The 27,393-nt window shown below is 41.7% G+C and overlaps 1 protein-coding gene across 2 annotated transcripts; it reads left to right on the forward strand.

The window, feature by feature from the left end:
* Window positions 1-1,837: 1,837 nt before the first annotated feature.
* elnb (elastin b) lies at window positions 1,838-25,508 on the forward strand. Of its 2 annotated transcripts, none has more exons than XM_015961541.3 (53): window positions 1,838-1,956; window positions 5,512-5,655; window positions 6,001-6,435; window positions 6,553-6,573; window positions 6,722-6,868; window positions 8,043-8,147; window positions 8,280-8,330; window positions 8,407-8,877; window positions 9,218-9,298; window positions 9,417-9,464; window positions 9,565-9,627; window positions 9,717-9,764; window positions 9,912-9,974; window positions 10,087-10,131; window positions 10,218-10,703; window positions 10,915-10,950; window positions 11,022-11,294; window positions 11,466-11,498; window positions 11,598-12,131; window positions 12,224-12,244; window positions 12,475-12,681; window positions 14,104-14,136; window positions 14,289-14,486; window positions 14,561-14,593; window positions 14,679-14,717; window positions 15,132-15,176; window positions 15,302-15,388; window positions 15,467-15,520; window positions 15,657-15,707; window positions 18,573-18,659; window positions 18,831-18,854; window positions 19,056-19,076; window positions 19,228-19,254; window positions 19,338-19,352; window positions 19,436-19,459; window positions 19,578-19,637; window positions 19,830-20,069; window positions 20,207-20,359; window positions 20,473-20,511; window positions 20,592-20,648; window positions 20,739-20,996; window positions 21,082-21,126; window positions 21,213-21,476; window positions 21,568-21,606; window positions 21,863-22,252; window positions 22,378-22,404; window positions 22,488-22,778; window positions 22,930-22,983; window positions 23,158-23,229; window positions 23,352-23,402; window positions 23,517-23,540; window positions 23,757-23,816; window positions 24,053-25,508. In XM_015961541.3, exons 1-53 carry the CDS (start codon window positions 1,881-1,883, stop codon window positions 24,094-24,096), a joined length of 6,294 nt encoding a protein of 2,097 aa, XP_015817027.3. In that variant the 5' UTR covers window positions 1,838-1,880; the 3' UTR covers window positions 24,097-25,508. The 2 variants fall into 2 exon arrangements, with proteins under 2 accessions (XP_015817027.3, XP_015817028.3); XM_015961542.3 differs by having other exon boundaries at window positions 23,355-23,402.
* The last annotated feature ends 1,885 nt before the right edge of the window (window positions 25,509-27,393 follow it).

The raw sequence follows: 27,393 nt of genomic DNA on the forward strand, positions 1-27,393 counted from the left end.
CATAGGGTGTCTGGGCTCTCCCTTGGAGATAGGGTGAGAAGTTTGGTCATCCGGGAGGGGCTCAGAGTAGATTCGCCTGCTGAAGTGACTTGGGCATCTGGTTAGGATGCCTCCCTAGTGAGATTTCCCAGGCACGTCCAACTGGGAAGAGATCTAAAGAAAGTCCCAGGACACGCCTTGGGATTCCCCCGGAGGAGCCGACCCAAGTGACTCTGGAAATCTGGGCTTCCCTGCTTAGGCTGCTGCGCCCACGATCCGACCCGACCCCACATAAGCGGATGATGATGGATGGATGAATAAAAGCCTTGTTTTTAGATATTTAATCTTACTTTTGTCTAAAAGAAAACATGTTAAAGTCTGCAAAAACAGCAGTACTTAAAATAAGGTACATTTTCTTAAATATGATCCAAATTTTCTGGTTTTGAGTAAAAAAAATCTGCCAATAGGGCAAGCAAGGCTAGGATCCTTAACACTGGAAAAAATAAGGTATTTGCTAGTTTTAAGAATTCTAGCCAAGCAATGTTTGCTTACCCCATTGGCAGATGTTTTCTATGCAAACAAGGACATTTGGATCACATTTATCTATTTTCAAGCAGAGCTGTTTTTGCAGATAAGAACATTTTTTTTTCTTTTTTAGACTAAAAATAAGATCAAATGTCTAAAAGCAATGGTCTTTTACTGTGTTGAGAATCAGTGTAGTGCATTAAAAGAGTTTTGACTTTATAGTGAGTTCTGCGGCTTCGGTTCCCCAGGTGTTCATGGTCACATGTCTGAAAAGGGATCGTTTACACACCTGATAGCCTTGCTCTCCTACATGAAGTGAATAAAAGAGTTCACTCACAAAACAATACAGCAACATTTTTCAGCCAGAAAGGGGAATTTGAGTGTTTCACTCATCCCAAGACCCTGTAAGGTGCCATTAGCTCATTTACCGCCTTACATTTTAAGAAGAAAGAAACTTTTCAGTGATTCTGCCAGATTCTGGAACTGGCCTCGAGGAACCGGAGCAAGAACATCCAGCCCAAACACGGAGATAACCTTATTAATACCACTGGTTGAAACAAAAACACTGATTACTTCCAGGCATCCTGAACAGCCTATGGGACTCTGCAAAAGCACAAAGGACAGCAAGATTTATAGATTAGAGTCCTCGTGGAACTCATTCTCACTTCTGCATTACCTCATATTTGTTTTCGTGTCTCAGTTTGATTTTTTTTACCCATCCCTCATGCCCCCTGTCCTGATTTGAATTACTTCACGGATGTACGTAGTTTTTTTTTTAGCTTCTTTATTTTTGCATGAAGCTTTTATGTTTGGATTGTTGCCAGACGGCGTTTAGTTGGATGTCCATCCTTCATATTTGGAGATAATCTTAATCTCACGCTGCCTGTATTTATACTGCATGACAGTTTTTCATATATTTTTTTTACTTTTACCATTTCATTGTTTAGAAATCTATAACAGACCTTTGGCACAGGGACCTTTTTGTTTGTAAAGGAGAGGAAAATGACACAGTGACACAATGTTTTAAACACTTAAACCCTCTTGTCACTCTTGGTTTCCCTCTCTCAGACGTCCGTTCTGTCTTTTCTTGGCGGTGAATCATCATTAAGTGCAGTTCAACGGTCTTTGGAGGGTTAAAATAACCCATTTGGTTTAACAAGGTGATCCTGTGTGATTTTCTTCTTTCTCTCCTCCTCTCTCCTCGTCTTTCTCTCTCCCTATACTGCTTGGCCAACTGACATAGTATCCTGTTTTGCAGCCCCCCCCTTCTTTTTTCTCTCACTCTATACCCCTCCTTTTTTCCTTAAAGTCCTTGATTGGCTTGCATGGGGATAAAATCTGGAGCCTGGGGGAGGTGAGTGACATTTTGGAGCGAGATGGCAAGAGGAACGGTGGCCACATACCTGCATGGAGTGCTTCTCCTGGCTCTGTGGAAACCTTCGCTGCAAGGAGGTGGGTCCCCTTCATTGCACAGCTCTCTGCTGTGCAGCACCTGTGGGTCAAGAGTCACCTGTGGTTTATAGAGTCTACAATAACTGCATTTTGTGTGTGTGTGTGTGTGTGTGTGTGTGTGTGTGTGTGTGTGTGTGTGTGTGTGTGTGTGTGTGTGTGTGTGTGTGTGTGTGTGTGTGTGTGTGTGTGTGTGTGTGAATGGAAGGGTATGTCCAATCATATTTCAAAAATTGTATATATTGCTTATTTGTTCAATTTTTAGCAGAACTGCAAGTCAGTTTGTCGTATTTCTGCTGAATGAATCAGATAAAAAGCAGGTTTGCAGGTCAAAATCATCTCAAGTTAGGAACTCCAGAATTTAGAATAGAGAAATGTTATTTTTCCATGAGAAAGAAATGACCCACTGCACTCAATGTGGAGCACATCTTCTTATGATTTTATGTAATGCATCTTCATTTAATCAAAAAACTTGTGACTTTACTAAAGAATTCATACTCTTTGGTTTTAACAAAAGAATTATGAAAAAAGCAGAACTTTATTGAGCTCAATTAAGTTTTCAGAATAACAAATTATCTTATTGTCTTAGATTTTTTTTAAATTAAGGGTGTATTTTATAAGTTAAAGAGTTCTATGGAATAATCAAAACTTTTAGCCACATCCGTTAAAGTTGTAATTCTATAAAGTTTTACCTCAATTCTTCTTTTATATTTAGCTTTGGGTTTATGTGAATCCTTGCAGCTTTTTGAGGAAAACAAAACACTGAAATTTCAATCAAATACACAAGATGAGTGTTTATATATATATATATATATATATATATATATATTCAGGTTTAAGCCTAAATTAGAAAATCCCAACACCACCAAGGAATTTCCTTTAGATTTTAGAAGCCTTGTAAAGAATCCCGAACACCTAAACAGTTTGCTTTCCATCAAAGCTTTGGCCATTTATCTTTTAAACAAAGTCAGAGAATTTATTCGTTCATGTTTAAAACCACCTGGTAAAGACAACAAGCCAAAGCTGTTATCTGCTCTGCAGGTCTGCTGGAGCGTTTGTCCAAATTAACTAAGAGACAAGTGTAAAACTGTCAGGAAACGAGCTGCGGAAGAGGATCCAGTAAACTAAAGCCTTTTAGCAGCGAGGAAGCACTGTTAACAACCTCAGCATCTCCTCAGCCATCAGGATGTATCTTCATCTGATAACAGGAACTGAAAATACTCAGTAGTTTTCTCTGAGCATGATAACAAACACGTGAGACCAATTCATGGATTTTGCAACCTGAGGTAATAACCAAACAGTTTCTATGCATCACAGAGCTAAAGTTGGCAAAAGTTGCAAAATTAAAAGAAAACAAGCAGCAGGTTTCAATCTGATGGTTCACTTTAACCAACCGGTTGCAGAAGAGGGATCAGTAATGTAATGCATTCTTAGAGCCAGTTTGTGAAAAGCCATAAAACACAACAAAACTCACTTTTTGTCTAATTAAATATTTCAGATATTATAGAGGAAATGATTTTCCAACAGTAAATATTCTTTAGATTAATTAGAATGTGTTTTTGTTTTAAATCATCCAGTCAGTTTAAAAACAACTAAAGCTTCTCTTGTAGCCATCAGGCAGGATTAAATGGCTGAGCAGCTGAGTAATTTATTGAGTGTTGGAAATGAGCATGGCATTACTGTGACATCAGTTACTTGCATTCTTTAAGAATCCCTACAGACCACTTCTTTTCACATCTGGACCGTGGGTTCTCAACAAACCTTTCCTTTTATAGTTGTTCCCCACATGTGTTTCTATTTTTGGCAGCAGGACGTATTGAACACAAACATAGGTGCAGAAAAGTGAATTATGAGCAGAGGTGCATGCCTTTCAGATTAAGCATTGTTTGTTATCAGCTGCAGAGAAACCCAGTCACAGCTGATAAACAGAACTTGTGAGAACACACACATGGGCACACACACACAGGCACACACACACACACACACACACACACACACACACACACACACACACACACACACACTAAACACAAGTATACATCCTTCTCTTTCTGTGTGTGTAACAGTTTTAACTTGTTTAAATAAATTATTCTTATTGGATAAAATTGAAAGATCCACAGCAGACAAATTAAGCTTTCAGTGTGATGACTTACATTCAATCAATCAATCAATCAATCAATCAATCAATCAATCAATCAATCAATCAATCAATCAATACTTTATTAATCCCAGAGGGAAATTAGAGTTTCAGTACACTCAATTCAGAGATCAGACATGCATGGGCAAGACACATGACAAGAATTGGTGACTGTGGTCATTCGCAACCCGAGTCGCGCTACCTTATTAGAGATAAGAGGGTAACATGAGGATTGGTTCAGATGGAGGGAAAAAAAGTCATTTCAGAGTTACCCTCCACCGAGAGGGCAGCTTTGCTCTGCAAAAAAAACACCTCAACAGATATGCAACAGACTTCAGACAACACAGCATAACATGAAACTCCAATAGGAAGGTGGGGGCGGGGTGGGGTGGGTGGGTGAGTGGCTGGGATCCTGTTTCCCCCAGTGAGAGCAGCCATCTACTGCGCTCATCTACTGTACAGTCACAGGTGGGAGGGAGATCTTGGGAGAAGCAAAAAGTACATTGACTCCTACAGATTGATGACCTTGCCAGGCTGAAGTCCACCAAGCCGAAGGGGGTGGGGGTGGATGGGGGGTTCACAGCACCTGTCTGCATTCCTTCGTGGGGGTTTTATTTGCTTGCAGCTCAAGGCTACCAGGGCGTCAGATTCAGATAACAAGAATTTGCTTGGGTCAGGCTGAGATAATTTTCCTGTCTGCCTTCAGTCTTTAAACTGATCATTTCCAGTCCTTCAGTGAAGCCAATTTTGGGTTTTTAAACCTGTCTATACCATCCGGTGACTCTCTCCGAGATGACATCCATTTTGCGCACTAATACCGGTACTGCAGCTAGAACATTGTCCAGCTTACGATTCACCTCGAGTAATGTCCCAGTCTGAGAAATCTCCACATGCACGGTGCTTTCCGTGGGTGCGGGTCGCCCTTCAATCGCTCCCGTCTTCCCAAATTTCCAGAAAACCAGATATCCTCCCGCTCCAATCAGGAGAAATCCAGTGATCGTCAGGCTGAATATCCACACATCTTCGATATCCTCAATGGACAGCTGGCTGAGGCATATGATCTTCCACTCCTTCCAGGAATCCAACATATATCCCACCGGGTGTGTCCCCTGTGGGCATGTGGGAGCCCCCTGCTCCGTTCTCATTGTTGAAAAAATCTTATCAATCGCATTGAATGACCAGTTTATTAAATCCGTGGTTAGTTAAAATAGAGTTTTTCAGAAGAAATGCAGAGAAGCGCTCTGTGGGCAGACAGGACAAAGAGCCTTGGGAAAAAAAGATAAGGGAGCAAAAGAGAGAAGCGTCTGTACTCCTCGAGTGCCTTGAAAAAAAATATTGTTGGTCAGGAGCCTAAAACAAAAAAAAACTTTTGTAAACAAGAGTTGACATCTTTGTTCATGATACTCAATATTTTCATTAAGGTGTATACATACCAACTGCTGGAGGAGCTGGAGCTGTTGCAGGAGTTGGGTTTGGACCAGGCAGCACAGGAACAGGATTTGGCCCTGGAGGAACTGGTTTCCAACCTGGTGGTGGAGTTGGACAAGGTGTTGGTCAAGGTGGAGGTAGATGCTGATTTCTTACTGCTCAGTTTCATGGATCATGAGTTCAGCCTACAGAGACGCCATGAATTTGAGAAGTGACACTTTTAAGAATAGCTTATAATTAAAAATAAGTCTCTTTTGAAATCACTTAAGCTTGTGTAAAATGATGATTTAAGTTCAATTGTTGGAGGAAAAAATATTTTATGTTCTCAAAGATAATGAAAGATTCCTGGTGTTGATTTTAACAAGACACTATTGTCCAGCCGTAAGTTTGACAGTTTTTGTCTTTTTCCAATTTTGTTATATGTGTAATATTGTTTGGTTTGTCTCAGTCTGTTTTCAGCCCACTTTCCCTTTATATTTCAGGAGGATATGGTGGACAAGAACCTGGGGGGTTTGGACCAGGAAGTGTAGGACTGGGAGGAGTTGGACCAGGAGGTGTTGGACCAGGTGGAGTTGGACCAGGAAGAGTTGGACCAGTGGGGGTTGGGCCAGGGGGAGTCGGATCAGGAGGAGTTGGACCTGGTGGAGCCGGATCAGGGGGGTTTGGACCAGGGGGAGTTGGACCGGGAATAGTTGGACCAGGGGGGTTTGGGCCAGGGGGAGTCAGACCCGGAGGAGTCGGACCAGGAGGAGTCGGACCAGGAGGAGTCGGATCAGGAGGAGTTGGACCAGGTGGAGTCGGACCAGGGGGAATTGGACCAGGAGGAGTCGGACCAGGAGGATTTGGACCAGGGTCAGTCGGACCAGGAGGAGTTGGGTCAGGGGGAATCAGACCAGGAGGGATTGTTCCTGGGGCTGGTGAGAAAAACTTGATTGATCATGTATTCCATTTTTTCTAATGTCTGATTGACATCTGATATGTAAATGATTTATATCACATACTAATAAAGTAACATGACTGTCTTCGTCTCTCAGGTGGGAAACCTCCAAAAACAGGTAATATCTACAGAAAAGGACCCCAAAAGCCACCAAAGGCCATACAATTCAAATAAAATACGATTGCCAAGTTAAGATGTTTCCACGTCAATTAGAAAACATACTACAAACCATTTTGTTGGCATGCTATCCTATATGTTTACAACAGGTGGCTACGGTGGACAGGGAGCAGGACTGGGAGCAGGAGGTGTAGGGACCGGAGGATATGGACAAGGTGGTTTTGGTCCTCAACGCTATGGAACTGGGTCTGGTGAAGTTGGTCCAAGTGGTTTTGGACAAACAGGCACTGGTCCAGGTACATTTTTTTCTTAGACAAAGTTGCATATTTTTCTTTTTTGTAGGGTCAGATAAAAAACACACTGGTAAAAAATCTGGATTAATTAGTACGTAGATGCCTAAAACACAATCAGAAACATCACTTGGTTACTCTCACAAACACTCACCATCCATGCAGACTTTGTCGTGATGAAGGTCAGATTTATAATCAATTACAGTTTACACAGAATTTAAATTATTAATGTGCAATTAGAGCATTAAATCAGTGCTGAAGCATGTTCAGAGACACAAAGGCAGCATTTGCTTGAACCCCCCTGTGTTTTTGTATGATGTCACCTTAAGAATAATTTGTTCTGGTTCTTTTCTCGTGGGTTTATCATCTGTCCTTGAACTATAAATATTGTTCTTCTGTCATCTCAGTGTAGCAGGATAAAGAGCTCATACATGCAGTGTTATTTCATTTCCTATTACCTCAACTATTGTAAGCTTTTGTTTCAGGGGGACCCACCCTCATAAGCAAACACGTAGAGATAAAAGCCAAGGCGTGAAGAGTGAAAGTTGCCATGCCAGTCAGAGAGACTGATTTGCTTTGATATTTAGGGACTCTCTGTTTTTATCATTTAAATGTGTAAGCTGCCTGTGCAGGATGACGAATGATGGTGATGATATCCAAAGGTTAAGTCTTGCTGCTTTGAAATCCACATTCAGTGGTTATGAAACAAGTCAGTATAAGAATAGGAAATAGAACATTATGCCAAATTTTCCAAATGAGCAACCTTGAAAATGTTCTTGTTTACCCAAACACGTAATAGAAGAAAAGCTTTTTATAAACCCTGGACAGGAACTTTAAAAGTACAAGACCTGCATGTGTTGCAAACAACTGCAAACTTGACTGAGTTTTATCCATTTTTATGTTTGCTAAAATTGTTTACGAATGCTGTCTTGAGTCAGGTTCACAGCAAAATCAATTAACCAGTCAGTAACTTGCTTGGATATGTGTTTGCGATGGTTATCTTCTACTAACACCACACATTATTGCCATACATCTCTAATACTGACTATATTGTGATTGTATGCTGTGGCAGCCATATTGAATTTCTGCCTAATTAATTCAGTTGTAGACGTAGATGATCCAATAACAATACCCCCTGATTTAGGTCAGTAATGCATCAAATGAATATATTCCTTTCTAGGATATGGAGGCCTTGGAGCAGGGGGGCTGGGTGGAGGAGGCCTTGGTACAGGAGGTCCTGGTACTGGTCTGGGTCAAGGAGCTGGAGCAGGCTACATACCTGGAGGTAAGTGATTTTCATTTAATGTTTAATAAATACTTTAGGTGAATCATAGATGATGTCAAAATTTAGTTTGGTCTAACTAAGTGAAACAATGAGGTTTCATGTGTTTTTATAACAATACACTTGTCTGACTAGGTGGCTATGGAGGATATGGTGGGGGTTATGGACCCAAACCCCCCAAGACTGGTGAGTATATTCATTCTTCAGCTTTATGCATGTTTATCTCTGAAATATGACTGAATTTATTCTTTTGTTATTTTAGGTGGTGTTGGAACATCACTTGGAAGAACAGGTTACGGCCCTGGTGGAACAGGGGTTGGGCCAAGTGGTGCAGGAATAGGTTCTGGGGGTACAGGGCTTGGGTCAGGTGGAGCAGGAGTTGGTCCTGGTGGAACTGGACTTGGGCCAGGTGGAGCAGGAGTTGGTCCTGGTGGAACTGGACTTGGGCCAGGTGGTGCAGGAGTTGGTCCTGGGGGAGCAGGGTTTGGACCAGGTGGTGGAGGAATTAATCCTGGGGGTGCAGGGTTTGGACCAGGTGGAACTGGGCTCAGGCCAAGTGGAGCAGAAGTTGGTCCTGGGGGTACAGGATTTGGACCAGGAGGAGCAGGAATCGGTCCTGGGAGAGCAGGGTTTGGACCAGGTGGAATTGGGCTTGGACTAGGTGGAGCAGGAGTTGGTCCTGGGGGTACAGGATTTGGACCAGGAGAAGCAGGAGTTGGTCCTGGTGGAGGCGGTAAATATTATTTCTATTAAACTATTGTGTTCACGACACTTATGTACATGAACATACAAACATAAATTAATTTATACCTCTGTACGTACATACGTACACACATACATACATCTTTTCCACAGTACGTTTGAACATTTTGTTAAATAACGTTAAACTTGCAGGAAAAAAATATTTAAATGAAAGTAGGCTTTGAACATTCTGATGTTTTGTATAAATCTGATCTACTTAACAATGTTAAACATCAATATAACAATTAGCCAAACATAATATACAGATTAATTTTTGAGGCATTGTTTATAAAATATTTAGCCTGTAAAAGTGGATTTTGTTTCTGATTCAGGTCCAGTGCTGCCACAGACTGGTACAACTGGTGGAGGACCTGGAGGAAAGAGTGGTGGTAAAGCATCAATGCAAGTTCCAGGTACACTTATCAAAATCACAACTAATTTACTAAATAATTTGGTAAAAATCATTGCATTATTGTAAATGATCAACCCAACAAAAAGTGTCTTAAGTTCTTAAAGTGTTGTGTCACACAGGAGTTGGGGTGCCTGGACTCTATCAAGGTGGATTTGTTCCAGGTCAAGGTGTGCTGTAATAAAGATTTTATGACACACAAATATGTTATGTATTTTGGAATACAATAATAGTCTTACAGCATAATATGTTTTAATTTTCCCTGGTCAGGTTTTGGAGGCCGTGGCATTCTCCCAGGAGTGGTTACAGGAAATGGACTTGGGCCTCAAACTGGTACGTAAACATGCTCTATGTTGATTAAACCTGGTACATCATGTAAAGTATCTGTTCCTACAAATAGAAAGTATTCTCTTGTTTTACAGGAGCCGGAGTACTTGGTCAAGGTGGGGCAGGACCAGGAGGAGCAGCCAGTATGTGTATAACAAAAAATATATCATTTGTTATTTTGTTTCTAATTCGAAAAGTCAGGAATATGTACCTTTCCCCAGGCAACAATTCGTTGGGTATTTTGTAGCATTCAAGAGGACCTTATAATTACTTAATGTGTCTTCTTTTAGATGGGCGAGGTCAACAATTCCCAGGAGTTTTTCGTGGTTACCCACTCATAACACCAAAATCAGGTACACAGCTGCTAATGCTTCCATAATATATATGGCATTGGGTGATAACAATAGTAAATTTAAGAATTTAATTTAAACTCCTAAATAAGTTTATTAATGCTTTTACATTCAGGCACAGGGAAATCAAAGAAACCAGGCAAAGCAGCTGCTAAATATGGTAAGACAGGCCCACCTAACTAAACTGATGCATGACTGTTAACTGTTAAACTATTGAATTCATATAAATTTGTTTTTCTGTTTAAGGGGGAGCTGGAGGAGGCACCATTGGTCAGGGAGGCACATTAGGGGGCGGGGCTGGAAGACTTCCTGGAGGGGGAGTCATACCTGGAGTAGGCGGGGGAGTTGGAACAGGAGGGGTATCTGGTGTAGGGGGCGGTGTTGGAACAGGACTGGGACCTGGATTTGGAACAGGTGTGGGACCTGGATTAGGGGGTGGTTTTGGAACAGGATCGGGACCGGGAGTTGGGAGTGGTGTTGGAACAGGAGTGGGACCTGGAACTGGAGGTGGTGTTGGAACAGGAGTGGGACCTGGAGTTGGGGGTGGTGTTGGATCAGGAGTGGGACCTGGAGTAGGGGGTGGTGTTGGAACAGGAGTGGGACCTGGAGTAGGGGGTGGTGTTGGAACAGGAGTGGGACCTGGGGTTGGGGGTGGTGTTGGAACAGGAATGGGACCTGGATTTGGAACAGGAGTGGGACCTGGATTTGGAACAGGAGTGGGACTTGGAATAGGTAGGATCACACCTGCTTTAGATAAATCTTAAGCAAAGTATCTGATTTTGATAACATTTACAGAATACAACCATCAAAGGTTGTTTCAACTTGTACACTACATTTTACAAATCAAAGCCATTTTAATCAGACAATTGTTATTTCAATGAAAAATCATTTAACTTCAAAGCATGTTTTATCAACTTTATACTGAAATTTGTTTGTTGTGCAGGTTATGGTCCTGGCTCAGCCAAAGCACGCAAATATGGTGAGGTTAATTTATATAAGATATCAGAAAAATATACATGAGAATTTATTGGCATTCAATCTTTGTTGTAGGACCTGGTGGAACTGGAGCTGGCTTCAGCACTGGAGGGGGCACAGGTGATGGCTATGGGTTTGGTCCAGGCACTGGTTCAGCTGGAGGCGCTGGAGGTGGACAGCTAGGAGGAGTCAGTCTTAGGACAGGAGTGGGACCTGGCTCAGGGATTGGTTTTGGTCTGGGTGGTGCTGCCACTGGAATTGGACCAGGTGGTCAAGGCTACGGTCCAGGTGGAACTGGCACAGGAATTGGAAGACCAGGAACTGGACCTGGAGGGAATTATAATATAGGTAATATAACACCAAATGCAGTTCTAAAATATTTAGACATGTAAATGTTATGCAATGTTGAAAGTTGTTTTACTATGATGTACAACTAGTAGTAAAAACAACTAGTGTGTAGACAATCATCTTTGTTGTTTTAAAGAAACAAATTTTCATAATACATTACGTATATTTCAGGTTATGATGCAGGTGCCAAAGCTCGTAAATATGGTAAGATTAATAAGATACTTCAGCAGTTGCAATTTGTGTTTAAATATATTTAAAAAATACATCAAAACTAATCAAATGTGGTTGTTATTTTCCTTGTAGGAATGTTAAGTGGGATGCTTGGAGGTCTAGGATTAGGACCAGGCGAAGCTGCTACTGGATATAGGCCAGGTGGAGTCTCGCCAGGTGGCACTGGAACTGGCTATGGACCAGGAGGAGTCGGGCCAGGTGGTGCTGGAACTGGCTATGGACCAGGTGGAGTCGGGCCAGGTGGTGCTGGAACTGGCTATGGGCCAGGAGGAGTCGGGTCAGGTGGTCCTGGAACTGGCTATGGGCCAGGAGGAGTTGGGACTGGTAGCGCTGGAACTGGCTATGGACCAGGAGGAGTCGGGCCAGGTGGTGCTGGAACTGGCTATGGGCCAGGAGGAGTTGGGACTGGTGGCGCTGGAACTGGCTATGGACCCGGAGGAGTCGGGCCAGGTGGTGCTGGAACTGGCTATGGGCCAGGAGGAGTTGGGACTGGTGGTGCTGGAACTGGCTATGGACCAGGAGGAGTTGGGCCAGGTGGTGCTGGAACTGGCTATGGACCAGGAGGAGTTGGAACTGGTGGTGCTGGAACTGGCTATGGACCAGGAGGTAAATTGAGAAGCAAAACAAAAATGAAATCAAGAAATATGAATTGATGTTTTTGTTAACAAAGTTCTCACTAATGTTGTAATATTTTACAGGTTCCAAAGCCCAAAAATATGGTGAGTCAGCAGTTTAAATAATTCCAGTGAATGGATAGGCAAGGGATTGTTCAAGGGAAACCAAACACTGCTGTAAACATGATTTGTCTTCAGATGTTTCCTTTTGTTATGAAGCTATAGTTGCAATAGATTAAGCAATTTTCTAATCTGTCATCAAGTCCAGCTGCTAAGTTGTTTGTGGCGGCACAATCTAGTTAGTTGAAGCTCTCTCCAAAATTCTTCTCTTACAGGAGTGCCTGAGGGAGTGGGAGGTACCCTTGGTGCTGGAGGACTTGGCAGTGGTCCTGGACTGGGAGTTGGTGGAGGGATTCCTGGACAAGGTGTTGGGCTGGCGACTGGTGGAGGTCCTGGCTCAGGGGTTGGGACAGCAGGGACCACTGGTTCTAGTTTTGGAACAGGAGGAAGACCATTTGGCTTTGGACCAGGCAGTGTTGGAGGTATAAACATAAAAATATATTGTTGTCACCTTGTCTTTAAAATATGCAAAATAAGTAAAAGTAATGAACAGAACTAAAGGGCATCCCTGGCGGAGTCCAACTCTCACTGGGAACAGGTCCAACTTACTACCGGCTATGCGGGCCAAGCTCACGTTCTTCTGATACAGGGACTGAATGGCCCTTAGCAAAAGGCCATCCACCTCATATTCCATAGGGTGCCCCTGGGGACATGGTCATAAGCCTCTCTAAATCCACAAAACACTTGTGGATCGGTTGTGCAAACTCCCATGCCCTCTCCCTCGCCCTTGGAAGGATAAAGTGCTGGTCCGCAATTCCACAGCCAGGACGAAAACCACACTGCTCCTCATCTATCCGAGATTCAACTATTGATCTGACCCTCCTCTCCAGTACCTTGGAGAAGACCGTTTGTGTTCATCATCTTTATGGACAGAATTTCTTGGAGCAACCATGGTGTGGCAAGTGTTGAGTTTATTGGCAGGAGAGTTTCGTCTCTGCTGTTAACGGATTATGTTGTCCTCCCAGCTTTATCAAGCTCGGCCTCCAACTCTTGTTGGGTGTGTACACAGCTGGGATGAGGATCAGCACATCCAAATCTGACACCATGGTTCTCGACCAAAAAAGGGTGGCTTGCCAAACAAAGTTAAAGTATCTTAGGTTCTTGTTCATGAGGGAGAGACGGAGGGAGTGAGGCATCGACAGACGGATTGGTGCAGCATCTGCAGTGATGTGGATGCCGAACCAGTCTGTTGTGGTGAAGGGAGAGCTGAGCCAGAAGGCAAGGCTCTCGATTTACCAGTTGTTCTTCGTCCCGATCCTCACCTATGGTCATGACGAGCTTTGGGTAGTGATCAAAAGAACAAGATCGCAGATACAAGCAGCTGAAGTAAGTTTCCTCTGGAGGGTGGCCGGGCACAGCCATAGAGATATGGTGAAGTGCTCGGATTCGGGAGGGACTTGGATTAGAACCACTGCTCCTCCGCATCGAAAGGAGCCAGCTGAGTGAGGTGGTTCGGGTATCTAGTCAGAATGCCGCCTGGATGCCTTCCTGGGGTGCTGTTTCGGGCATGTCCTGCCAGACTGAGGCCCCCGGGTCAACCCAGGACACGTTGGAGGAAGTACCTCTCCAATCTGGTCCGGGAACAACTTGGGGTCCTGAAAGGACTGGAGGAGCTGGTGGAGGTGGCTGGGGGAAGGGCAATCTGGGATGCCCTACTTGAGATGTTGAGACAACCCGGACCCGGATAAGTGGAGCTAAATGAGCGAATGAATGAACAAACAAATCAAAGTAGATTAAATTTTTGAAAGTCAAGGAAAAAAGTTATTTATGTAAATTATCAAAGGTATAAATCATCTACAAAAAGCATCAATTATAGTTTCTTCCTTTTCTGGTTTCTTTCACAGGACATCCTGGTGGGGCCAAGTCTCTCAAATATGGTAAGACTTATTTTTGAATAAAGCACGCATTTAATTAAAAAATTGATGCTATGCTAGAGCCTTACCTCTGAAATTAACCTTGATACTTAGATAAAAATATTTCTCTAGCTTACTATGAATTGTTATCAAAAAGAAACTTCATTCCTTCCTAGGGCTTCCTGGTGGTGGAGGAGCTCCTGGATCTGGTTTGGGTGGAAGGTTTGGTGTCACAACGGCAGGCACCTATGGTCCAGGGAGTGGGGGAGCACTGGGAACAGGGTTAGGATATGGACCGGGAGCTGGATCAGTACCTGGAACTGGTTATGGACCAGGTGGAGGTTACACAGGACCAGGGACTGGATATGGACCAGGTTATTGGAGCACTTTTAATTATTAGGGAGCAGTTTTTGGTGTGATATAACCTCCTCCTTTGTGTTATCAACAGGTTATGGAACAAAAGTGAAACCTGCTAAATACGGTATAAAATGTGATTTTATTAAAACCGTGATGAACGTTTGATCAAAATTTCAGTAAGACATTTTTTATGCTTTTCATTTTCAAAGGTCAAAGCGGTGGTGTACTTGGAGGTGGAGCAGGACGAGGTATTGAGTCCTTTAGTTCTGAATATTTTTCTTTGACAATTGAAAGAACCGTATCTTTGGTTCTTCTACCTTTTCTGTTTTTCTGTTCTCTGTTCTTTTCGATCTCACTTGTTATCAAACAGCCGCCATCACTGCAGGTCTTCAAGAGTCGCTTATCATTTGGCTTTTATGTAATCTGGTTTGTAGACTTTTAGTCTTTTGTCATCTCAGTTTTATCATGTTAGTCATTTCTGTATGCTGCTTTTATACTTTTATTGTTCTTTATTACTATTATGTTATGCTCAGCGCCTTGAGCTTCCGTAAAGGCAGTGGAAGACACTATACAAATACAATTTGATTGACTGATTGGTTGAATTATTTAAGACAGTTTGGAATTGTAGTGTGAATTATCCTTTATTCTGTATATTTTCTGAGGTGGTTATGGACCAGGAGGCTTTGGACCAGGGACAGGAGGTGCAGGTATGTTAAATCTAACTGAATTAATCCCTTTTGAAAGTCAATAATTATGCTGTTTAGCTAAGAAGGCCTGCAGTTTCCAAACATCAAATGTTAATATTTCAAACGATCTCTTGTCTAAATTTCAGTGCAACCAGGAGGAGTAGCACCTGGTGCAGGAGCAGGTACCAGTCCAGGTGTTTCAGGGAACAGCACCAGTGGCGCAGCGTCAAGTGGTAAACCTCTGTTTTTTTAGAAACACATAGCCAGTGTGAATAATTAGATCATATATGTATGACAACATTTGTGTTTAGGGCCAGGAGAAAGGTTTGGAGGCCCAAGTGGAACACCGCCACCATCACCAGAAGGTATTAGATGTTACAGTGAACACACAAATACAGTAAATTTACTTGAAGGTTCTCAAAAACGTTGTTTTTAATTATTGCTGATCTCACTTCTTAAATGCAATAATCAAAATTTACTTACACGTGTCTTTTCTTCCAGCTGATAATGTAAATGCCAGTGGGATAGAGGGCTCTGGAATACCAGGTGAAGGTGAGTGAAAGGAACAATATGTAACAATAGGATTATATTGAAACAAATTCTTCTCAGCTGGCTGTGGGGTTGTCATTTTTTCTGCTATCATAAAACTAAAGAGGCACATAGTCACTTTTAACAATCTGAGAGTTTATGAAGTTGCCGTTTCTAAACCGAGCTAGCGCTGCAGTGCTGGCATGTGTGATTCAACACCGGCAGGCAAACAGCTCCAGAGTTGTTTAAAGAACAGAAGCTAGTAAACAAGAGTGACCCAAAAGTTATTTCTTTTAACCCTAAGAAATCACAGCTTCTTTATGTTTTATTCCAGTATCAGGTAAAAAAGGCTACAGGGGAATACTGAGCTAACAATCCTAACGACAAATTAGAAGCAAAAAGTAGGCTCTAAAAATATCTCAAGCTAATTTTCCAATTACCAACAACTCATTGTTACAGTCAAATCTATGTGTGAAGTGAATAATGAGTCAATTGTGGCCTTTTATTTCCTTTAATAAGTCGTTCAGAACTATAACAGCAAGCTAACAAGATGGCAAGACTCCTCTAATGCCAAATAGTGCATTTGATCATTCCTCGGAACTCAGAAATCCTGACCTCCAAATAGAAAAAAATCAAATGAAACACTTCCCAAAGATGGACCTCCCAGTCAGAACTCTGAAGAATTTCAGAACTCCGACCTTGACATCCAAAATGGCAACTCTCTGTATTAACAACAGTAAGTTTTGGTTGAAAACCGCAAGGGCGTAGGAACGAGTTTACTATTGGGGGGGGGGGGGGGGGGGGGGGGGGGGGGGGGGGTCACATTTTGGAAATCTAACAAATCTGTTGTAGGTCAGTATATAGTCAACTTCACTGAAAAAAATACATTTAATGATTATTTCTGATTCTAATGTGTCACTGAGTGTTTCATGCAGGCTGAACATGAGCATAATCTCCTACCGCTATCTCCTGCATTAGCTTCTGATAGAAAATCTGATAGACGGTGAAACTCTAGGATTAGAAAAGTCTGACAGATGTGACTCTGGGCATAGGGCAAAGCCCAGAAAGACAAGAAAATAACTTTTATAGCCCCGTTCACTAACATTCTGGGGGTTTTTTTGATCGGGGACCCTTGAGCCAGCCAGAAGGGGAGGAGACTTAGGCTCCCCATTAGCCAGATCCAGGTGATTACCAGCCAACGCAGATGTTTTAATGATAAAAAAGCTGTCTATGTGTCAGTACTGTTTTATTTTTATTTAATAGTATGAATGTAGGATATATTATCTTATACATATGGGTAGAGATGTGTAAACAGATTTAATACAAGACTAAAGCTGTGAATATTCAGTCTGAATTGATCTGACTCTCATCAGAATATTTTAAACTACATCAGCCAACAATGCTGACCAACAATGAGAAAAATCCATTTGCTTCTGACAGAATGAAAAAAGAAATAATTCACTTACAACAGCTGAAACTACATTAATTTTCAGATGGACAAAAGAAAAAAACAGTGGCCAAAATTGCAGTCTAAGTTCACCAGAATGCAGAGTTTAACACTTATTGTTCTAATATTTCTAAGGAAGCGTGTACAGAATGTAATTTATTCTTAAACCGTACTGCCCAGCCCTACTTGTTATGGGATTACATATATTTCACTGTGTTCACTTATTATTACATTCAAATCTTCCACTCATCAGCAACCTAAAACCATCTCATTCTTCACTGTAGCACCTACCTGCACCTCAGCAGGTCTGGCTCTCCCTGTCTCACCCTCAGCAGGTCTGGCTCTCCCTGTCTCACCTTCTTCATCATTTTCCTGCTGAACTTCCTCTGGTCTCTTATATGAAAAAAGTGACATGAATAAGGTTTAAAAATGAAATGTGATGAGAATGTAACAAACAAGCAACAATCACAACCCCGGTTCCTACGCCCTTGGAAAACCGTAATCAGTGTAGTAAGAAATCCTTACCATGAAACACTCAAGAGTGCTAATGCCAGATAAGGCAATGTATTTATTTATTTTTGATTGAATTAATTATACATTCACTAAGATTCATAAAGTTTATCTCTCACTAAGTAGAACATTTACTAAGAAATCACAATATAGCCATAGAAACACTACTTGGTATATATGTTGTGTGTGTGGGTGGGGCGTTGGTGTGTGTCCGCTCTATCTTCTTGATCCCCAATGAGTCGTGGTGGATGGCTGCTTATACTGAGCCAGGATCCTCTGGAGGTTTTTTCCTGTTAAAAAGGGAGTTTTCCTCTCCACTGTCACTGCATGCTTGCTTAGTATGAGGATAGCTGTAAAGTCACTGACACTAGTCAGTGACTCGATGCAACCTGCTGGGTTCCTTATTTAGGAAACTTTTTACTGATTGGCTTAATGAACTGAACTGTACTGGAATGTTTACTTTGTGAAGTACTTTGAGACAACTTTTGTCGTGATTTGGCGCTATAAAAATAAACTTGAATTGAATTGAATTTATCTATTCATCAACTTTTTGTGTGACTAGATAGAGAGAAAGTGAGCTTTTGTCAACAAAAATGGACTGCAATACTCAAATTTGACCAAAGGATGTCATCCTTACTTCATTCTTACATTTTGTACCTTTGTTTTCTTAAAAGGTATTTGCAAATCGTGTGTATCAATGAGTAAGACTCCAAATCCCCCCCCCCCCCCCCCCCACACACACACACACACACACACACACTCCTCGACTATAACTTCTACTTCCTGAAACAGGAGCGCCAAAGCTTTTTTTCCGACAGATAACAACTCACAAGGCGTTCATTCGTTCATTCTAGAGACCACAGCAAATTTATTGCTTTAGATCTTTAGATGAAACAAAAATGTTCACGTGTGATTCATTACTATTAAAACAGGAGGCACTGGTGTAGCTGGAAGGCCAGTTGGTGGTGATGGAGATGGTCTGAATGGAACAGGAATCCCCATCATTGGAGTGAAACCTGGTATTTTTAACATCCTCTCTAAATGTATACGTGCATCAGATGCAAGCCAATTTTAAACAACCTTTTTAAAGGTGTTTTGAAAATGTTAACATTTAACAATATAGTGAAAAGTATTTGTATTTGTATTAGCAGTATTGCAGCAGTATAATTATTTTGTTTTTTCTAATTCAGGATTCAATGGGAGCACAATTTCAGGTGAGACATTTTCCAAGTTAGTTTTTTATGTGCATGCAAATCTGCATTGTTATTATTTAAAAGCCTTTACTTGAGTGTGATGATTATAGCTTGAACACATTTCAACAGAACAGTGATTTCTGGTTGAAAATTTATAAAAATACATAGTTTTATGATGGAGACAGCTCTTGTATTTGACTCTTGTGCTCTCGTGCCCTATAGTTTCCACAGGAGATACTCCTGGTGAGTAATCTTTGATTAATTAATATTTTCTTAAAGAAGTTATAAAATAGTTTATTCTGAATCAAAATAGAGTCAAAATTCCAAGTTTTTCCTTAAAATTATTTTTATTTTTTTTTAATTCTTATGAGAATATGGCTTTCTGTGATTACAGCTGGTGGTGTGGTTGCTAAACCTAGTGGTATGTACAATTACCTTTATGTTAACTGAACTCACTGTGGAAAAGATTTATTCTAACAATGTTTCTGCTCTTGTTTCCCACAGTAAGGCCAGGATTTGGTAAGTTATTCTATCGGGGGGGGGGGGGGGGGGGTAAAGTTTAGTTATTCATGCAGTAAATTCTTTCTCTGTCTAAAATTTAGGAGGGACAGCACTTCCCCCTAGAGGTGAGATTTTATCCTCATCTCACAGCACATGTTGCTTTACTCAGATTAAACATCCTCAGTAGAAACCTTGTGGCTGGAACAAAAACGAGGTCTCAGATTTCACTTTTAAATTTGACAGGTCCTGGTGGTGACCTCTCTAGCAGAGCCCTGCCTGATGCAAAACCCCTCAAACCTCCAGGTTAATGAAACAAAACACGTTTTAACATCTCAGATTTAGGAAAAACCAACATGCATCTTACCTAATTAATAATTTAGGTAGCATTCTCCTCCCAAAGGTTCTAGAATCAAACTGTGATAGAAAGTCACACGCCACAGATCTTATCGTTGACGGTTTGACAGTCCTTGTCATTTTGTTGTTTCTGTCTTGAAGGTGTTCCTAGAGGAGACACACCAGGTGAAGGAGATAGAGAAGGCAGTCCTGATGGGGAGATAGATGGCTCAGTTGGAAGACCAGGTGGAGTTGGAGGAAGTCCCACTGGTTCAGGATCAGCCGGAGGAGTTTCGGGTGGAGTAATGGGAGTCGGACGAGGTGACAGTCCTGGTGGTGGAACTGGAGTTCAATCAGGAGGTATAACCACCGCTGTAGGAGGAACACCAAAGCCACCCCAAGGTACCCAGAAACTACATTCAGGTTTAACGTTATAATATAAATCTCACAGCTAAATCAATATGGAAGCTACCTAAGTTATGAAGAATGAAAAATCTTCAATCACTACAGGAGTGTTTCTTTTATCCATTATAAACTAGCATATGGACATGATGGAACTCCAGCAGGAGGTGGGTCTGTTGGAGTTGGAGGGCTAGCAGGAGGAGTTGGAGGAGGTCCTGGAGGAACAAGCTTGGTACCTGGGGCTTCTGACTCTGGTGGAGTTGCATCTGGAGTCCCAAAACCTGGAAAAAGTTAGCTCCATTCATGTTTTGGTCTTAAACGTAGTTTGGCATCCATTCCATATTTTGATTTCTGAGATTCACTGACATAAACATTTGCACATCTAACATGCGATTTCTCACAGGCTATGGTGCTGGTGGAGTTGGACTTTTACCAGGTGGAGGTACGATAACTAACATTTGTACATTATAGAAGACAGAAAGCTCAAACTGGTAGATGGCACATATTTTGTTTCAAACTCAGGCGTACGGTACCCCAGTGGAGCCGGAGTGGGACAAGGAGCAGGAAAAGCAGGAAAAGGTTGAATAAACTTCCAAAGAGTCCTCTCTTATTAGTTTAATCTAGAATGGAGTAAGTCAAAAGCTACATTAACTAAAATGTCTCCATCAGCATATGGTGCTCGTGGAGCAGGAGGCCTAGGTGGGCTAGGACCTGGAGGTTACGGGACTGGAACAGGTGGCTATGGTACAGGACCTGGTGGATTTGGAACAGGACCTGGAGGTTATGGAGGGCAAACAGGAAGTGGATCCGCTGGTGGTCCTGGAGGTATAGGGACTATTGGTGTGGGAACTGGTCCAGGAAGAGCAGCAGGACCAGGAAGAGTTGATAGTGGACTGGGAGGATATGGTGGTGGCGTAAGACCAGATGGTAAGTAAAACATTGAAAATGTGCTGTTTGTGTTTGTAAAACGTTTAAACAGAATGTGACTGGTTACATGTTTGATGTTAACCAGGTTCTCGATATGGGACAGGTCCAGGAATTGGAAAACCCCCCAAAAGTATGACAGCACTGATCAAATCAAACACAGATAACAGATAAAGGTGTTCATGGAAATGAATAAAACCAAACCATATTTGTTTTTAGGTTATGGAACAGGAGGTGCTGGTACCGCATTTGGACCTGGCAGTTATGGAACAGGACCAGGGGGAGTTGGTCTTGGTCCTGGTGGGTTTGGACCTGGCACTGGTGGCACAGGACTGGGTGGTGCAGGAACTGGACCTGGTAGTTTTGGGCCAGGTGGTGTTGGCCCAGGACCAGGTGGATATGGACCAGGTGGAGCAGGGGTCATCCCTGGTGTTTATGCTGCTGGAGGTCAAGGACTGGGTACAAGAAAACCACAAAAGACAGGTATTACAACAGGAAACACACATTAATCATCTAATAATAGCTAATTGTTATGACACGTCTTTTCTTTCTAACCATTGAATTTAATGGACAGGTTATGGATCATCATTGGGTGGTGCTGGCTTTGGACAAGGTATTAAAGGAACAAACAAAACTAGCTACCTTCAAACTAACATACGGTTTGATTTCCCCCCTGCTTACATACATAACTTAAAAGTCTACAGCAAAACATATTCATTTGAAATAGAAACAAATTTATTAAACTAAAAAAATTAAAGTTTTTCCTTGAAGTTTGGGTTTTATTCTGTCATCATTAAGAGCAGCTAAAGTTATGGCGGCTGGGGAGGAAATCTCACTGGAGCTAATTAAATTCCAAGGTTGTTTTCCAGGTACAGGATTTGGACCTGGAGGACCAGGCACTGCACCTGGCAGATATGGACCAGGCGGTGTTGGGACAGGACCCGGGTTTGGACCAGGTGGTGTTGGGACAGGACCCGGGTTTGGACCAGGCAGTGTTGGGACAGGAACTGGGTTTGGACCAGGTGGTGTTGGGACAGGAACTGGGTTTGGACCAGGCGGTGTTGGGACAGGACCCGGGTTTGGACCAGGCGGTGTTGGGACAGGAACTGGGTTTGGACCAGGCGGTGTTGGGACAGGAACTGGGTTTGGACCAGGCGGTGTTGGGACAGGAACTGGGTTTGGACCAGGCGGTGTTGGGACAGGAACTGGGTTTGGACCAGGTGGACAAACATTAGGAAAACAAAAACCTTCTAAATCTGGTACGTAGGAAGCTCACAACTAGAAAATTATTCCAGGAGATAAAACATTACATCTATGTGAATATCTGTGACCGTTCTGTAATAGCTTTAAAACACACACCTGTCTCTTTTTTCATTTTTATTAGGTTACGGCGGAACTGGTTATGGAACAGGTCAAGCTATATTTATCTCCTAATTTTCACTTTAATATAATTTGTAGATGTGCTTGTATGATAATCTATGTTTTTCCTGGCAGGAGGTGTTGGAGGTGGTACTGGTCCTGGAGACACTGGAACTAGACCTGGAAGCTTTGGTCCCGGAGGATATGGACCAGGTGGAGCTGGGACAGGTCCTTCTGGTGGCTTTGTTCAAGGAGGTGTTGGACCTGGTGGTTTGGGTCCAGGAGGTGCTGGTACTGGTGGTTTTGGTCCAGGTGGTGCTGGAAGCTTACCAGGGGGTTTTGGACCTGGTGGCCAAAATCTTGGAACAAGAAAGCCTGCTAAATCTGGATATGGTTCATCTTTGGGTGGAACTGGATATGGACCAGGTAAAAAAAAATTCTAATGATATAAAATAAAACAAAATGTTTAATTTAAATGTTAAATAACCTAGCTCAAAGGTTAACAAACATTCGAAATTGGGAAAACCTTTAACCCGAGTCAGCATCACCTAATGTTGTCTGTGTTCACCTGGCCCAGGAACAGGAGGTCTTTCTGGACCAGGAACAGGAGGTGCCATAGGGGGAGGTCCGGGTACGGCTTTAACTTTTGCATTTAAAACAAAAGGGATAACTGTAAATCAAATAAATGAAAATATATTACTGTATACTGTATGCCCAACTCAACCCACAGGTCTGGTTCTAAAATGTTCTGTGGTACTGAGCTTAATTTAGCTCTTTTCTCATTAGTTCTGTCTCACCTATTCAGGTACTGGTGTGGGGGGCCCAGGGGGAGCAGGAGGAACAAGCCAGACTGTAGGAGGAGTCGCTGGCCTTCCAGGTGAGCTCAAAAAGAGACCTGAAAAAAATGTTCTCTGTATTCTTATCTTGTTTTGGAAAATAAATGCACTCACATTCAAAATCTTGTCTGTCTGCTGGGATGTAAAGTGTTAATTCCTCCAGCAGGGGGTGCTGGTCCGGGATATGGTGGAGTAGCAGGAGGAGTATATCCAGGTAGATCCAACATGCAGGAGGAAACTGTCACAGACACACATCACTGTAAACCTGAATGAAACAGTGAACATTGTGAGATATTTATGACTAATCTTTCCTGCTATTGTTTTCTAGGATATGCAGGAACTGGACAAAAATGTAAGAAAAATTTATTTGTTCTCTGGAAGAAAAAAAAACATGTACGTGTTTAGGGTATTTTAAAAGAGGCCTTTTAGGTGTTCGCCATTTGTGTCGAATTATTGTGCAATGAAATAAAATCTAGAGGTCGTTGCTAATGTTTGTTGCAAAAAATGTTTTTGCATGTTTCTTTTCTTATCAGCACCCTCACAACTTTTTTTTCTCCACCTTCCTCAGCTAAGGCACAGAAGGCAGCTAAATATGCAGCCATGCAGGCCTTTCTTGGAGGCTACAGAGGTAAGATATATCACATATTTTAACTTTGGGTCACTGGGTTAGGGTTAGGGTTCAGTTAGGCCAATGCAGCACATGATCATACTTACAAATGCAGGAAATGTGTCACCAAGAAAACATTTAGAGTAAAAAAAAACTGAATTGCACTGTGAGGAAAGACAATTCCTTCACTGTTTGACTTCTTCTCTCACCTTGTGCTAATAGTGCACACAAATAACAGCTGTTGTTCTGCTTCTTAGGTGCTGGCTGTCAGGGTAACTACTGCGGGAGGAGGAGGAAATGAGAACCCAACCGCCAGGAGGTGACCTCACTGAAACAGCAGTGGTGCTATAGCATGATTACAGATTGTGAAGCTCTTGTCTTTCTCAAACGTGGCGGCCTCATCGTGTTCCTCATAGCCTAGAATTTACACAAGATCCACTCTGAGGAAAAAAGTGTTTTTCTGATGTATTATTTGTTTTAATTCAGCTGTTTGAATGCATCGTAGCTCAATGTTCACCCTTAAATCAACATATTGAGACTAAAGAAGTTAGTATGATTTTTTTTCTATATTATTTTTAGAGTTCAGTGTTTTTGTGGATCCATTCCATTAGAGGCAGAAGCTGAAATAAAGAGTCTTATCAGCAAGGCCAAGCTGTTGGGAAAAAAGCTTCTTTTTTTTTTTTAAAGAAATGTGTTGAGTATGATTTGTGTTACTGAGCAAGAATTTTAATGCACTGTGCCAGAAGCCAAGGACTCCCTCAGGGCGGCTCCCTTCGACCTGTCTGCATGCTGACACAGTGTTAAAAAACACTCTATAATGGTTATCTTGGGTGTTCGTTGTTTCACCTTTATTTATGCTGCCGGTTCAACATCCTCCTCACTTAATTCAAAATCAAGAATGGATAATGAGGAAAGCAAAATTCAAACTGCAGTTATTTCAGGGTCAGACAAAAAAAATGGACTTTGCAATGTTTCTTTCTAGACTTTGTTGTCTGCTCTTTATCTGATCTTTGAAAAGTTTCCTCTGCTCTTGTCATTGTTCTTAGAATCAGCAGATGTTAACTCTTGTTCCTCAAATTTTCAGTTTTCTTTACAAACACAAACATGTTTAAAGTGCTTTTTTGAGCAAATGCATTTAATGCTGATAAAGCCTTTCCATTTAATGTGAGGTATTTTGACTAAAGCACATGACGGTGCATTCAAATGACATCCGAGTTTTGAAAATGATGTTTTTCTTCTTTTTGATGTACCTCCATAAACACTGTTTGCATTTACTAGAGTTTTTAAATTATGCTGAGAAGTTCATTTAGACTCATTTTACAACATAATTGACCAACTTCCTCTTTGATTAGGTGTTTTTATGGTTTTGAACCTCCTGCAACACCTTTATATAAATAAAAGTGCTTAGTTTTCTACTACGTCCTTAAATGTGTTTTGAATTGCAATGCAGTCTAGATGTATTAAAAAACAAGAACCTGAGTTTTAGTATGTGCTTGTAGCTATATTTGTGCAACTTAACTTGTTTTAAATTCTCTGTTATTTTGCCTGAGGAAAACAATGCACTTTTGTACATTTTTTTGAAGTAAAAAGATGACCAATAATGCCTCTTTTTGTTTGATGTTATATTTTTTTTTTACTTAGGCCTATATTCTACAGTATTTGACCAATTTGGGGGCAGTTTTGTGCAATAAAATACAAAACTTTCAAGCAAGAGGAAGCTTTTTGTCTGCAGTTTTGTTTGGGCCTATTGAAGCTTTTGGTAGAGCAAGTAAAAGCCTTAATTATGTCAGCTGGTATGTAAAATCAAACGTTAAAGGTGTGGAAGACTTTAAAACCATTGAAAAATGATTATTTCTGATTACATTTGGTCACTGTGAGTTTTTATGTAGGCTGAACACGAAAATAGTCTCCTACACCTATCTCCTGCATTACAGATTTTTTCGATTGCTAAAACTCAAAAAGCAAAAATGAGGCACAATTTTCACAACCTCTACTTCTGTTCCCAATCGCTTGACTCAATTTATCACTACTTAAGATTTCCTTATCATATTAGAACTCTGATTTTCCTCCTTTACACTCTGATGTCAATTTCACATTACCTTGCTGTCAAAACACAACACACAATTTTCAGGTTTACACACACTTTCCACATAAATTTTCAAAGCTTCAATCAACAACACACAAATATTCAAATCACTAAACTTTTGGGTCTGGCGAGCAATTTGCAATCAGGGACTGCAGCATAAAAGTAAGTTTCCACAGTGCCAGGTGTATGAGTGGTTTCAGGACCACCCACCGTTTTCCATTTTATACCTTCCACCTTATCCCCCCTTCCTCAATCCCACTGAGGAGTTTTTCTCAGCCTGGAGGTGGAAGGTGTACGAAAGGAATCCAGAGAGCCAGGTCCCACTGCTTCAAGCCATGGAGGAGGCTTGTAGAGATGTGGCCTTTGAGCCCTGTCTGGGCTTCATGAGGCACTCGAGGCGGTACTTCCAGCGCTATTTGGACCAGGAGGACATCACCTGTGATGTTGATGAGGCCCTCTGGCCAGACAGAGACTGGAGGCATGATGCCCCATGATTATGCTTGAATGGGAGGGGCTTAACTGTAAAAATAAAATGTTTTGTCTCAAAATTTGTGTGATGTCGAATGTTTGTCAATGAGAGAGGGCATTGTAATGGATTCAGTGTGTAATTCATTGTGTTCCATTTAGACAATTGTGTTTTCAGTTTTGCTCTTCAGTGTTCTTTCCATGCTTGGTAGTGTTCACCCAAAGGCCGCTTGTGTTTAAGTAATGTATGGTATGTGTGTGTCATGTGAAAATGTGGCTGTGTTTACCAAATGAAAACACGTGTTCCATTTTGGGAACATGTTACGATATGTGATGGCAGGGTTTTGTTGCAAAGGGAAGCCACGGTTTAGGAATTTGTGTGTTATGTTTGGGGTTTTGTGTGTGCAGTTTTGAAAGAAATGTACAGTTTTGAAAAACGCGTTTTAGCAATCGAAAAAATCTGTAAAGAAAATAGACGGTGAAACTCTAGAATTTGAAAAACCTGACTGATATGTGTCACACTGTCACTTAAAAGTCATGGACTCACCCATCGTGACTCAACGGGGAGAGCTGCTGTTGGTTTGGCTTCCAGGAAACAGCAGAGAACGTTTCGGCTAGTAGAAGCTAACTGTTAGCATTAGCGTCTCTAAACAGAACTCCTTCAGGCTCAAGTTTTTTGTGGAGATAAAACATCAATGTTGCAAGTCAGTGGTAAGAGTTGCACAGCTGTTATCCAATCTGGGGCGAGATGTCCAAATATCAGGAGATAATACTCCGAAGCTGAGCTGTGATGTGGCTCATTTCTAGTTCCTGGTGCACCAGTGTTTTTTGATCTCCGAGTATGAAAAGGCATTCATTCTAGAGAGACCGCTGCAAATGGATAAAAAGTTATTTATCAAATAGACAACAATATGTGCAAATAAATCAACATAAATCAGGACTAAGAGAGATACAATGTGGGGTACCTCAAGGATCAGTCTTAGGACCTAAACTATTCATAATGTACATAAATGACATTTGTAGGGTTTCACAAGTATTGAAGTTTGT

The sequence above is a fragment of the Nothobranchius furzeri genome, chromosome 10, assembly GCF_043380555.1.
Source record: "Nothobranchius furzeri strain GRZ-AD chromosome 10, NfurGRZ-RIMD1, whole genome shotgun sequence".
NCBI lineage: Eukaryota > Metazoa > Chordata > Actinopteri > Cyprinodontiformes > Nothobranchiidae > Nothobranchius > Nothobranchius furzeri.